The sequence below is a fragment of the Manacus candei genome, unplaced genomic scaffold (assembly GCF_025592945.1).
Source record: "Manacus candei isolate 608988 ecotype Guabito, Panama unplaced genomic scaffold, ASM2559294v1 h1tg000094l, whole genome shotgun sequence".
Classification (NCBI taxonomy): domain Eukaryota; kingdom Metazoa; phylum Chordata; class Aves; order Passeriformes; family Pipridae; genus Manacus; species Manacus candei.
In genome coordinates, this window is record NW_026138142.1 from 3,295,032 (window position 1) to 3,310,052 (window position 15,021).

The 15,021-nt window shown below is 40.9% G+C and overlaps 1 protein-coding gene across 4 annotated transcripts in view; it reads right to left on the reverse strand.

Moving 5' to 3' along the window:
• Positions 1 to 5,404: 5,404 nt before the first annotated feature.
• Positions 5,405 to 15,021, reverse strand: part of CTDSPL (CTD small phosphatase like) — a 77,647-nt gene continuing 68,030 nt past the window's right edge. For all 4 annotated transcript variants that reach the window (XM_051768413.1, XM_051768416.1, XM_051768415.1 and 1 more), the window contains 3 exons: positions 11,009 to 11,101; positions 9,179 to 9,364; positions 5,405 to 7,306 (listed from right to left, as the gene is read on the reverse strand). In XM_051768413.1, coding sequence (XP_051624373.1) covers positions 7,181 to 7,306; positions 9,179 to 9,364; positions 11,009 to 11,101 — 405 coding nt within the window. In that variant the 3' untranslated portion in view covers positions 5,405 to 7,180. The remainder of the gene's footprint in view (positions 7,307 to 9,178; positions 9,365 to 11,008; positions 11,102 to 15,021) is intronic.

Below are 15,021 nucleotides of genomic sequence, written 5' to 3' on the forward strand. Positions count from 1 at the left end.
AACCAATCCAACTCAAGCACAAGTCGGCTCCCCCAGTTCCTCCCCATCCCTTAGGGAATCAATGTTGTTTGCCCACAGAGTGGTTGACCCAAAACCAGTGTCAGGTCACCAGCTCACCACGACCACGGACGGATCAGCACTCACAACAGGCACTGCCAAAGTTAAGGAGGCAGATGCCACTGCAGCCTGGAAGGAAGGCAGGGATGTGCCTCCTGATCCACTTTCAGGCCCCATTTATCCCTACAAACCCAGGAGAGGCAGGTGAGGAACCAACCCACTGCTTCAGGGGTGCTGTGAGCACCACGAGAGGGGTGCTGCACACAGGAGCTGACAGGGGGTTGTACAGGAAACCCCACCAGTCCCCAACAGTTTTCTCCCACTTCCCTATCCCCTCCCAGAATCCAGGATCTTTCTGCTTTCTCAGCTCCCACTTATGTACAGGTTTTAGTGGCTTTGGAAGCAGCAAGATGGCTTTATTCAGACCTCAGCAGGTTAACCAAGAAGAACAGGAACTGAACCCACCTGCCAAACATGCTGCTAGGGGAAGGAGCCCTTGCTGCTCAGCAGTCAGGGCTCTCATCTTTATTAAAGCCCAGCAAGTCCAAAGAGCTGTGAGAGGAATGGAACGGGGAGAACTCTCTGGCCTGATTCTCTGAAGCCTTTGCTTCCCCCTCCCAGTATTTCCCCCATGGAGAATGGCATGTGGGCACAAGAGGGGGATTCCTGGGAGCAGCCCTCAACTATGTTGTGCATTATCAGACATGAAGAGGATGAAAAAAATAACACAGATAGTTTATTGTCAAACTGAATCAAAGCGTGGAAAAAAAAAAATAAAATCACAAGGTTACACTGTAAAGAAATTTGGTTTTCATCACAAAAGCTCATTAAAATCGGACAAAAGAAAACAACCCATTGTCAAGCCAGCAACTCCTCCAAGCCTTGGAGTGCAACATTTATTGAAACGCCGGGAATTCTGAGGCGGTGACATCGCGTTTGTAGGGACAAAACGATCAACCCTCATTATCTGGGAGAACGGAGGTTCTGTGAGGGGGTGACGTGTTTCTGGCTGAGCGGTGACTCCTCCGTTCGCCTTCGAGCAGCAGCAGCCTTGTCCTTGCTGGAGTCCAGCCCGAGATGATGGCCAAGGCTGGCGGGTGCCAGCTGCGCTGCCTTTCTTTGTCCAGCATTTTCCATCCTGATCGAGTGTGTTTACATCCCTCAATCAAAGGGGCTGTTCCAAAATTAAAGGCTGTCGGGTGCGCAGAGAAGAGCAGTGGGAGCTACGACGGGTCCACCGAGGCCCAGGGGACACAGACACGGCCAGTGCCTCCCAAACACCCAGTATGCTGCTGATCCAAGCAATGACCAAATCTAACCCTTCTAAACTGCTTTTGAATCTGGGAAAGTGTGTAACTGCCGATGCAGGGACCTGCCCTATGGAGCCAAACTCATCTGTGTGTGTCCCGGGCTTCAGAAATGCCCGTTACGTGGTACCGGGCAATTATGGAGAACCCGGCTCCTCAGCACAGCTCCTTCCCAACAAAACACTCCTGGAAGCTTCCCAAGTTCGAGTCTGCCAACCTGTCCAAACCAATGTATTACCTACAGATCATTTATTCACCAGTAGCTCCAGTGGAACCAGAGGAGTCCAGGAGAGCTTTGCCTGGTCTCCTGCCAGCGTAGCTGGGCTGAGGGGAAGTCTGGATGGTGAGGGTGGCTTGCCAGGAAAACTGCTGGAGACTGCAGGATCCCCTGGAGTGCAGCCCACCTGGAAGAGGCCCTATCCCATCCTGCAGGGGATTTCAGAGTGGTTGGCTTTCCTTCTGAGTCAAAAACACAATGAAATGGGGGAAAAACATGGGAAGGTGTTTAAGTACGTAGATTAGGGTGTGCTTGGTTTTAATCAGTCAGGACAGAACAATAAGGATCTTTCTCACTGCTATAAATGAGCTGTTTTATGAATTTTGAGACACTTGTTTTACTGAGTGAAAAAAAAAGAAAGGCATCTTTATCCTAAGTAGCAGCTAAGGAGACTGGTAAAACTAAAAAAAAAAATCCCCTAAACAAATCCCCCCCAAAACAAACCTAAAAAAAATTTTTTTAAAAATCAACCCCCTGACTCACCAGTACAAAGTAAAGGCAGTCTAGTCATTCCAACTGATCACAGGACTAACTAAAAAATATTTTTAATTGCAACTAGTGTGCTATCTTGAACCAGCTGCTTATTCCAACAGGCCTGAGGTTTTCTGCTCATAAAGCATCAATAATATGTGCCTTTTCCTAGAAAGGAAGGCTCTGCCTAAGTCTTATTGTGTCAGATAAAAAGTCCCAAAATAGATTTTCCAACCAAATAAAGTGTTTTATTCAGATATTCATGTGGATATGGCAGTGATGTTAAGAACAGCTATTCAAGTAGCTGAAGTAAGCCCTTCAAAAGAAGTCACACAGCTTTGAGACTTGAACAAATTACTGTATGATCTCATCCAAGAGATCTAAATAGCTGGAACATCTGCAGGAGTCGCCACCAATTTATTTAGCAGAGTTCAACAGTAGTTCATCAGCTCTGTTTGCATAAGCAGGTGCCAGGGCAGGCACTGAGGAGTCCTGCACACGACTTAAAAAGAGGAGAGGGGGAAGAGGGCTGGACTTAGATAGATGATTTTATGATTTAACATGGATGTGCATTAGCAGGAATAATGTCCCTGACAAATTAGGGCAGTGCCTTTTACTGAAGAAGTGCAGAATTTCTTTTTCCCAGAGAAGTATTACATGCACAAGTAACTATATTGTTAAAATTTTTTTATTTGTGACAGTAAAGAAACCATTCAATACCTGATTGACAACACTTCTCTCTCCTGCAAACACTCATATGGTATCTGTAGTGTTTCTCAAGTATTGCTGGATTGTTCATTGCATCAAAGTGTAAACAGCTCCATCATAAGAAAAAAAAAAAAGAAGGAAAAAAAGAAAGAAAGAAACATTTCCATTGCTTACTCCTCCGTTAAGGAGTTCCCAATAGACCTTTAACAAGAAATAAAAGAGAGTCAGCTGGGATTTTACAATACCATGTGAAACAGAAAACTGACAGCTGGTTTTGCATAGTTACCCAGAGATTCTGAAGCAATTGCCCCACGCCAGTCTCACCTGCCCCCTCCTCGCCCCACAAAGGCAAAAACATCACAGCACCTTGGAAATCAGAGGCACAAACTTGTTTCTGTTTTACAAATAGGGCTGTGCGGTACTGTGGTTTATTAGGTTAAAAACAACCTGTAAAACAGAGGATTTACGTCTCCAGAACTTATATCATTACTTCACTTTTTTTTTTTCTTTTTTGATACACCGAAATTTCAAAAGCTGCAACATCAGCACACACCAGTGTCATTTAGATACTTTATTGTCCCCAACCAGTCTAATCAAAATCATGCTGTAAGAAAGTGATTTGCGTACACTGACAACCAAATGTCTCCAGGTGTTGAGCTTCCTCCGTGTAGAACTTCGCTGTTTAATAAAGATCAAAAGGGCAAAACAAAGAGACAAATTACTCTTCCAAAGCTACCTAAATGAACACAGCAATATTGTACATTTTGCTACCATCTCCCATTCCAAGCCTGCCACGCTTCCTGGTGGTTGTTAACAAGGACTCTGCGCACAGCCCTAGTTTACAAATGGCAATTTAATCGTTAACACCTCAGCTGAATTTAAAGAATCTAAGGCAATTCTGCCTTACAGCTTAATTCAAAAATACCTATACAGGCAAAAAACCGTTTTTAACCCGACATAAAAAGGACAACAGAACTTCAGGCCAGGCAGCATCTCTTTAGCTGAACAGGATGACCAACTGGAAAAAACTTTTTAATAACTTCTATAATATCCAGAAATAATAAAATTGAAAGCCAGGGTTTATAACAGCCCTGGTGACCTGCATGCACTAACTGCACTTCAAAATATGCAAGAGATTTAGGAAACAAGTATTTATTTTTTTTTCCTATTTTAGTTTTTAAACTCTTGTATTTAAAATACAATCAAATACCCGTATTGCAAATTTTACAGACATTCCATTATCTGACTGTATGGACAGAACTATATTGCTTTGTTACAATCTAGAAACTAAATATAGAGCGTTTGTATATCCACGCAAACTCAACACTTGAAATTTCAAGTACGATGATAAGTGTCAAAATAACCAACTAGGACAGTTTGATCCCTCTGGTCAAATCTGAATACACAGGGGAGTCCAAACCTGATTGCAGAGCACTCCAAGTGGGTTAAAAAATAAAAAAAAATTACTAAATTACTCAAAACTTACAGAAAATACTCTTAATATTAAGAGATCAAAGCTGTGGCTAAGTTTTTTGCCTTTGTCACAAAATGTTATTTTAATGCTTTACTAAAACTAACTTATTAAAATAATTTGGGTTGGTTTTTTTTTTTTTTAAATTTGTGGATTTCAAGAGCCAAAATAATACAGTGTTAAGTACAGTTTGTACAGAACCTCATCAGAACCCTTCCTGCAGAAGCTGGTGCAGAAGTTCAGTTGCCCCTTCTATGTGGATTTTAGAACAATACAAGACACTTTTAATAGTCAACATTCATTCACAGACTTAAGGCAACTGGTTCATGAAATCTTGCTGCTTTCAGAGATGCAAACGGATGACATGGTTTGTCTCACGTACAACAGGTCACCACGGTGGGTTATTTATTGTCTGTTTGGTCTAACGCTTTTGAGAAAGTCTTAAAGTTTTTTTGTTTTTTTCAGCCATTCCTCTCATACCTGCACGACTAACTACAACCTGAATACTTCCCTGCAAACTGCATTTGAAGCCCAGAAGCCGCAAAACGCAGTTGAAAAAAATACTGCTCAGAGAACAACTTTTCTTTCTTTTTTTTTTTTTTTTTTTTTTTTTTTGGCAGCTTACGGGTTTTCGTTACTCTGAAGTCAAATACAAAATTAAACAATCTTAAACCGAAAGGGAACGTTAATGGACTAACCAGAATCCACACGTCTCTCTTTTTATTTTTTTACCCCCGTTTTTATTTTTTAAACAAAGTAGGCTTTTTTTTTTTATTTTTTTTTTTGTTTGTTTGTTTTTTTTTAAATTTTAGATTTGACGGTTTTGTCTTTCGTTGTGGCACAGAATTGTACAGTACTAAGGTAATGCCAGCTGGTTAAGAAACAAAACGGTGATGCCATTACAGACTCACACAGAGTGTGACGGGACTGCCTCCAACACCCCTGGGTGCAGCCACAGCTGGAGCACAGCTGCTCACTTTTATACTGTACCTACAACCTTACTCACTGCCTGCCCTTCTATGAACGTTGTTAAGCTGCTTCACCAATGATTTTAGACGAGGATCACAAGCCAAGTCTATTGCAAAAGAGCTGGTTTTTTGTCTTTTTCCCCCCCCCCCTCAAATCTTCAAGACTTTTAGAAAGAAAGAGAAAAGGCAAAGGGGATCTGCAATTCAGAATTTAGCACGAGGCTAACTAGAAGCACCGAATAGTCCATTTAGTCTTCTCTGATGACAGCCAAACACAGCTGCACTTTTTTATGTTTGCAGATTTCTGGGGTGGAGGATAATTAAAAGGTGACACTGGAAAGGGGGGAGAAAAAGTAAGAAAGAAAAGGTGCGCCTTTTCTTCAAAGGCTTAAAATGTTTAAAAGTTATTCAACTGAAAAAGCACCTCTGACACTGCAGAAGATGCTAAGCAGGTTCTCAGACTCAGAGATGAGTCTAACTCAACTCCAAAGCCAGAGGAGCCATTTTAGTCTAGGCTAGTAACTTGTGCCCTTCTAGCAAAGCTCGATACAGCTCCCAATCTGTACCTTACAGCTTGGGGGGAAAAGAAATACAAATCAGAGATGTGAACAAAATGCTTTTTTGCATTTTTATATACCAACAAAAGGAGAGGGCTTCACCCCAATTGAAAAAAAAAAAAAAAATTTAAAAAAATGCCCTTTACAGGTCACCTTTAACTGAGTTCTCTGGTATTTCAGATACCATTGGATTAATCCATGGGGGTGGGTTATGAAGCCTGCATTTTATTTATTGCCCAAGTTTGCAGCTTACAGAAAATGTTTCATAGCACAGGCACAGTGGCAAAAACAGTATAACAGCCGATGGTCAACTCCATTTGGTGAGTATACAGTAGCAGCAATTAAAAGAAAAAAGTACTCCAAACAGCTCAACACAGATCCAGCTTACCCAGACGGGCTGTTTTAAGAAAAGAATCTTAAACTAATAAATAGATCTCCTCCTCCCCGTTCTCCCGAGATAATGGTTTTCCGAAAATCGAGAGGCATGGCAGTTGTGCGTAAGCAGAGACAACAGAATTTCATCTGTCTACAAGAGAAGGTGCTCTAGGTCTATCAGCCACCTTGTTTTCTCAATTCCATCATTCCCTGACACTCGAAACAACTGCAGATATGTTCCAAACCGTGCCCAAAATCATCATCGGTGAAACAACCATGTAATGAACCCAATTCACCCCTCCCACGAAACGCCCGAACCTTCCGAGCGTGGCAAAGTGTAATGCAACTTAATGTCACTGTGGAGACAGGAACCCAGCATCTTGGTTTCAACTTTTTCCTTTGTTATATATTACAGTGCTCTATAAAATTTTTTTCCTTTTTTCCTTTTAAAGCATTTAGACAATACAAGACTAAAAGATGTCTGGAAATACGTCTTATACAAAAATGAATTTTTTTTTATCTTAAAATAACATTCAAAAAGGCACTTCATTCTGTAAGAAAAAATTCAGAGTCAGGTCAACTGCTCTAAGCAGGGGGGTAAAATTGTCTGCATAGTGGGAGGGGAAGAAAGGGAGAGAAATTCAACTGCTGAAATACAAGCTTCTTTTTTTTTTTTGGCATGTTTTAAGAAAAGCTGATCCAGTAAAAGATGTCCATTTATGAAATTAATTAAAAGAGTCCCACTTAAAATAGCTTCTTTTTTTTTTTTTCCTTTAAAAAAGTAGTCTGAACACATGACCTTAGGAGTCAGGCTTCTGAAGGCTTAAGAGCATCACTCATGATTGTCCTTCGTGTCCAATGTAACAGGAAGATCAAGAGTAGCACTTCTGACAGGGGTGACCTCCCCAAAGCTTACATTTGAAAGAGCTGAAAAAGATGGAGACAGGCTCTACTGCAATCTAGTAGCAGAAGTCAGTCAAAGTTAAGGGCTACCTGTTGCAGAGTTTATGAAGCATACTGTAAACTTCTTCCTCTTTGCTTAGTCCTTCAAAGAAAGGAATAAGATCTAGCAGCTCTGTGTCTGTCATGTCATCAAACCAGGACTGCACAGGCACCTGAAACAAAGCAACCAACAAACACTGAGAGGGCTTCATGATGTGAAGGACACGTGAGTTTTGCCTGTGTGGGTGTCCTGTAACACTCATCATCGCAATAAGGCAAATTGCTAATCATTAGCATTCAGGTGGAGCACCGGGTTCAAGCCCATGTTTTCTAGCACCCAACCCCAACCCCAAAGCCAAGTGCAGGACAGCTGACCTTCACCTGCATGTCCAGGTCACCTACGTGACCCCACACTGGGCAGCTCGACTCGCTCTGCCTCCTTAACATTCCAGAACAGACTGGAAGGGAGACACAGGTTATAAAGCTGCACTGACAGTTTATTTACAGGCAAGTGTGGGTTTTTTTTTTCCCTCTAAGAATTATCAGTGTGAGTCACCAGACAGAGGAATGCAGCAACAACCCCTTCTGGCGAGGGGTTTGGAGGAAATATTTAACAGCAAGTACAGAACAGAGCTCAGATTAAAATATTAGACCTAGAGAACAGGTTCAGAAAATAATGCATGTAATAACCCTTCTTAAATATGTGGGCTGGATGTGTATCTTCACTATGGAAGTGCACTGAGGTCTTTTAAAGACTATCTTGGATCTTGTTACAAGCTCTGGTTTCTGCAGAGACTCGAGTATCAGTTCGCTAGCAGCACTTTTCTATACATGAATAAACCACTCTGACAAGGCCCTTAACTTCATCTCCCAAATTTCTACAGCTCATTATTTTCTTGGCACTGATTTCTGAGATACCAAACGATGATCTGGATCAGGTTTTTGATTTTAATCATGAACATAAATTTAGAGCTTCAGCTCCTGGTTATTATAAATGGCAACTTTAAACCACGTGTGGCACCAACTAGAGAAATGTTTTCACCACATCACTTGAGGCATCACAGTTTTAGGATCTGAACTTGAAAGCTGCCTGCTGCAAGATAAACAGCTCATGTTAAAAAAAAAAAAGCTATTCCAGAGAGGCAGGACCATGGAAAACAGTGGTCCTGATAAAAATTTTCCTACATTAATTTTAACAATTCACAAAGACGACAGGTTAAAAACATCAAAGAAGGCACTGCACAGGCTGGTTGTTTAAAAGTCAGTAGATGCAAGGGAGTTCCAGCTTCTATCCTGGCAGCTACAAAGCAGCTGCCAGCATCTGTAGCAATGGAGGGAGCAAGTGCCAGACCATTCCATCCGAGCTCCTGGAGCCACCAAACACACGCTGACAACGCACACTGCTCCTAATTACTGTCCCCTGAAGTACTAATGCTGCTTGTCTTTTATTCTTGTTCCTAAAACCTGATGAATTTGTTGGCTAACATTTCTAATTATGAAGGGAGTTATCACGAAAACACTTGAAGGAGAACCATAACAACACAACAGGATCCTGACTTTTTTTCTCTCCCTTATCCGCAAACACAGATTTCAGACAGCAACCAGTAGAACATTCACTCTTCTTGCCTAATAAATATTCTCATTCCCACAATGAAAAAAGATGGGAGTACAAGAAGTTGTTCGAGCAAACCATTCTGTCTGTAATCACCACTGCAAAGAACAAAAGCTGTGCTGCAGGGCACGTTTGGTTTTTAGAGCTAAGTTAGTTCCTCAGGTTCCCCACCACCTGGTATTTCTCAGAACTGTTGGACTTCATGCCACAAGCTAAAGCTGAAAGCACATGAGCAGCCATGGCTATGACACGCTGTCAAGATCAGTTTGCCCATGTCCTTCACCACTTGGCAGTGAATCCCAGAAGCTACCTGCAGCCTAAGAAAATACAGAAACTAATACAAGGCAGGGCTCTGAAAGGTTATTTTCTGAATCAGAAGGTCTGGGCAAGGAACAGAAAGATGAAGTCAAGCTCGAGTACTTTGAATACTTACTGCATTTTCAGGATGGAAGATGTAAGATGCAGGAGAATTATCTACTATAATAACTTTACTCAGCTCACGTCCCAGTCGACTCAGATCCTTCACATAATTTCCTCGGTGGAAAACACAGGATTCTCTAAAGAGCCTTGCCCTGAACACACCCCAGCGATCCAGTAAGTCGGCCACTGGGTCTGCATACTTAAAAATAGAAGTCAGAAACATGGAGTTAGCAGCATACAGATAAGGCTGGTTCACAGAGTCAGGCGAAGGAGGGACACAAAATAATTTCAGACAAAATGCCCTTTCTCCGTTTTCTTCCCTGCTCCTCGTTAATTAACTTACTTGCCGCCAACCTGAAGTGATTAATAAAGAGATAATGCAAAAGGAGGACTTTCTGCAGAAGGCTAACTTGCACTCTGATGTTTTCTGTGATTTGATTAGGTTTTATTCTTAGGGTCAACTTACAGTTACTGTAAGAGTTTTCCAGAGGTTGATGGATCCAGAGATCTCAACTAACATTACTGTAAAACCAGCCAGTGCTAACAGAAAATCTATAGGAAGCATTTCCACAGCTGATTTGTTTCCATGTGCCTCTAAATATAAACTGTAAGGAACACATCTGAGCCTGATGTGGCTTTTCCAAGTGATGCCCCTGGAGTGACTGGGTCAGTAAGACTCTTAAGGTTGCCAAATTGCATAACTGGGCCACAGAGGATCAGACAAAGATGTTATTAGGAAAAATACCACAGTACTAGAGAAATTCTCATTTTATACATAAGATGATACTTGAGGTGAGGCACAGTTTAGAATCCAACAATTGACATAAACTGACCAAGAAAAAGTGTCCAAATAAACCAAAACATGAATAACCAGACACTTGAAAGAGGTAGTTGTAACTTATTACTGCAGGGCAGGAGTTACCATTTTGTTATATTTTTTTTCTGTATTTTAAACTGAGAAAAAAAACTGATGTTGAAATCAATCATCTTCAGACTATGAAAAATTAACAGACACCTTACTTCAGTACAAAATTGTTGCAGTATTTAGGATTTTTACAACACAACTGAACAGAACACGGTAAAGAGAATTCAGGGTAGAATCCTCTGGTAGGAAGGCATTACAGATCAGGGTCCTGCCCCCTTCTACCATCACTAGGTAGCACTAAAAGCTTGCCATGCTAGAGCATTATTTAGAAACAACCAATATAACTTTACAAACAAGACACCACAAATACAGTACACTGAAGGTGAAGAATTTTAAGATCAGTCCACTACTGTAACATCTACCACAAAACTACCTACAAACTACTACTGCTACTGCAGACCAGAGGGCACAAAATATTCCTGCTGACGTTTCAGGCTTTGCAAAAAAAGTCTCATTTTCCAACTCCAGATTTGCAATTGCACCTTGACAGAACAAAAAAAAAAAAAAAAAAAGACGTGTTCCCAATTTTCAGCAAATTTCTGAGTCACTGGTTGGTGTGGATGGTGTTTAATTCAGTGTGTTTTATTTCGTGCCCAGCTTTAATGTGCTGCTTTACTCGCACACTATTTGTTCTAATTTCTCACTATAACCATGGTAACTTGTGAGCCTTTCATATTGGCATCATGAGCAATGCATGGAGGCTACATTATGAGACGAGCCCATATGTGATGGTGTTACCATGGAAACACTTACCCACACACTAGCAGACAAAGTACACACTGTCAGACAAAGAAGCAGAAAAGAAGGGGAAAAATTAAGATAGTACCAAACTGTGGAAATCATTATCCATAGAAAACCCAACCAAAAAGTCCACTGACCAGCACTGAAAAGGTTAATGAGATGAGGAGAGGAACAAACCTTGGCTAGACTGGCTGTGAAGAGTACACATTCAAAGAGCTCTCCCATCCTCTGAAGAAACTCATCCACATGTGGTCGTTTCAAAACATAAACCTGGAATGATAATGACATTTAGGTCAGATGGTGCTCAAGGAAAATTAAAAAAAACCCACCAACCAAACCAAACCACTCCTGCAACCCCAACACTTGAAGAAACAAAAAAGTTAACAGGGAAGCAGTTCAAACGAGATGCTGAAAATAAAAAAAGAAGTGCACAAGATAAAAGTAGAGATCCAATAATGAGAGATTGGCACGCACAGGCTGCCAAGCCCCATGCTGATTATGCCATTGCAAACACTGTGCATCATCTGGAGTGATGCTTCTGCAAAAATCTCATTAAAGGCAAAGAGAGACAGGAGGCCTTCTCAAGGAACGAGGATTCGTGTCTCTCAACCAAAAAACCATTTTGGTGCTGGTGCCTTCGGTGCTGAAGAGCTTTAGAGAGGGAATAAATTCAATGAAAACTCTGTGATGACAGGAACTGCACAACAGGGAGCTGTTTTCTCTCTGTGGCTAATTCTCTCGTTTTTTTAAATTCCAGGTGCTAAGTACCATATCTCACCATGGAGAGTTATCAGTCATCCAGCTCTGCAGGGAGCTTTGTTCACCAAAAGCCTTCCCAGCACCACACAGAATGTCTAAAAATGCTGTTTTTCAAAACAAAGTCTGCAACATCTTCTACGAGGAGCTAGCCCTAAAGATGGCAAATACTCAAGATCTCTCTCCTCTTGGGAGAGATCCTCTCAGCAATGCTGTACTGCCTTTCTGCACTGACATCCACACAGGCAGCTTGGCTGCCTACTGTCAACAACCTGATTAGCAGATATTAGGGCCTCCCTGCCTCTCTTTCCAGAGCAAGCAAGATGATTTTGCATTCAGAGAAAATACCAAGATAAGATAACTGCTGCTCAGAAAGCTTGGAAGTAGCTCACAACATACTGGGAAGCTGAAGAGGGGAGTCTGCTTAAAAAATATTTATCTATCTTGTTTGCAGTTAGATTAGAAGTTTGAGAGAAAACACTGGCAGCATTTTATCTTCTTTGTTTGGCAAATAATCCTCAATACTGGAAATTTCAAGTGGAGAAGTCTGGCATAGAACTGACTGAAATTTCAGGAATTTCCTTCCTTGACATGTAAAACTAGATTAATTTTATGTGTTTTACTAGCTTCATATTAATAAGAGGTAAAAAAATGGAGATACCCAGAGAAAAGGCCTGAAGGAGAAAAATACAGAAACAGCAGCTTGAACTGAAGTGTAACAATTAAAGCCTCCAGCAAAAGAAAAAAAGTGTGTAATTGGAAACCGAAAACCTCAATCTGAAAGCAAAGTTTTATTAACAACATATACGATGGAGCTGCACCTCAATGACTAAATCAGAAATGTTAGTTACTCTTCCACTTTATGTAGCATACAGATCATACCAGGAAGCCCTGACCTTTTTTAAGTTATTCCTATGAAATTTATCTAAACTATTTCTGGCCTCATAAACATTACATTCAAAGTTTGATACAGATAACAATTTATAACCCATATACATTTTTTTTAAACAGCAACAGCAGCACCTCACCCATCAAATAAATGTGACATTTTATGAATTAAAGACAGTTAACAGATGTACTTCAACACCACTCTTTCCAGATAATTACAGCAATGTTTCCTGTATTCCACCAGGCATAAACCAAGTAGTTTCCTCCCCTACAACAATGCAATTAATTTTTCATTAATTCTTACTAAACAAAGTTGTTCTGTAGTATTTCCTCTCTAAATTCTATCTCTGAATTTTTTAAAGACACAGATAAAAAGACAGCTGCAGTCCCCCTGCTTTTGGGCACCCAGAGACTATCCAACTTCCCAGTTGTAAGAAGAAAGGTAGCAGGATCCAAGTTACTCCTTAATAATGAAGTTTTTAATTCTTTAGCCTTAAATTATTTTTTTGAGGGCACAAAAAGGGCACTCCAGAGTCTTAACTAGATAGTTAGTGCTGGAATTTAACATTCATTTCCCTTCTAAAGCCCAGTGTTTTCAGCCACAGCAAAAGAAGACTCCTCTTTGCTCTCCATCCCTATCTATGCCCGTGCTGGCGAAGTATTTCCACTTGGAATGTAATTACAAACTCCCTGCCAAGGATATGAACTTTGCTGCTTGCAACATAACCCACCTCCTCCATAAGGAGAGCACACAGTAAATCAACCCTGGAGCTGCAGCCCAAGAGCTCCCAAACCACAGGCTTGTGCTGTATTTGCAGGCAAGTCCTTGCAGGAAGTGCTCTTCTGGCTATTTGCAGGTCTCCTAATGCTGCACCTCCTCAGTGTTTAGCTGTAAATACACAGCATTTTAAATTGTGCTGTCCCCCTTCTGCAGTTTAGATCTCCTGCTCCACCAAAGGGCACCCACAACCTCCACTCCTTGAGTTTCTTGCTCTTTTGCCTTAAATCTTCCCTGCTGGGATCTGGCCAACAGATTTGCTTCCCATGTTAAATGCCTGATCAATAATGTCATCTCTTAGGATGAAGTCTCAGTAAACTTTCTCTTTAATTATTTCCTTCTGTAAAAGGTCTTAATTCCTCGCCCCCCCCTTTTTTTTTTAACAACACTGTTTTTTTTTTTCTTTGGCAGAACAACATATCTTAATACTTTGGATAGTTATTCTCCTTCAAGTTTTCTTTGGGAAGTCCTACTTAGCCCCTGGAAGCAACTCCAAGTGTACTGGTATCCTGGGCTACAAAATCTCTTTGGTTTACTTCACATAAAAAGCTTTCTTCAGCTGACAGTGCAGCTCTTTTCTCCTCTTCCTCCTCATTTGGAATTTTTTCCCCCTTTACTTTGTTAGTGGCTGGACTTGAATCTCAATGCTGCCTGGTTATTTGTGGCTTGGCTTTTTCTTCTGTTGCCTGATGGCTTCAGTTTAAGTCTCTAGACTAACTGGCTCCTGGCATTTTTCTGAGATTTATATACTGTCTTTAGGGCATTAAAAAAAATATATATCCCTCCAATTTTTTTGTGTATTGTGTGTTAACTAATTTCTTCCTTATCACAGCAAGAATTTGGAGGAATACTGTCTTCTTTTTATTATTTAAAATGAACCCTACTCTCAACATGTTAAGCACAAATCAGGCAGTAGGCATGTTTTCACAGGATTCTTACAGCTGCTAATGGCAGAACACAAGTAATTATCTTTAATTGTTCCCAAGCATTTTGTATTTCCACATAAATTTTCTATACCTCAAAGCAGTCTTAACCCAGAGAGACTCAGGGTTTGTGAAACCAGAGGAGAAACCCAGCTCCATTTTGATCAATTAAACGGGACACAAAGAATTGCCTTCCGAAACACGCTTTACAATAACAAAATCTACCAAGTAATGACCAAAAAATCTGCCCAGGACAACTCCAACTCCCGTGATCTCCCGTTCCGTGGGCTGGTGCATCTTCTGAGCAGAAAATAACACACGTCCTCGAGCCTCCTCGTGCTGGGTCACACAGTTGTGGTTGTCTCCCAGTGCAAGTAACCAAGAATAGGCCAGTTAGAATGGATACAGCCTATCCTGGATTACTTGAACCAGGCCACAGCCTTCCATAAGGAAATCCATGGATTTTGTGCTTTACAGAAAGGAAGTTTATTATTCAAACAGCGTTTTCCCCCCCACACTATTAAAAAACATTTTGTGTATTACACTCAAAGTACACAGGGCCAAAGGTTTCTTTAGCTTTCAACAACTAAAACAAGCAATTGTTAACAGAAATTAAAAAACCAAACACTAAAAACTAGTTTTACTTGACAAATTAAATTTAAGAATGAAATTCCAAGTAACACCAAATCAAACTCCTCCTGGCTGCCTCCTTTTACACTTTGACACTGACAGCAAGGCACAAAGGCACTGCAAGCCATTTGGATAAAAGACAAAAGGACAACTATACCTTAAAAATCTTCCCTTACTGGGGATTAAAGCTACATTTAACGTGCAGTTTCTGATCT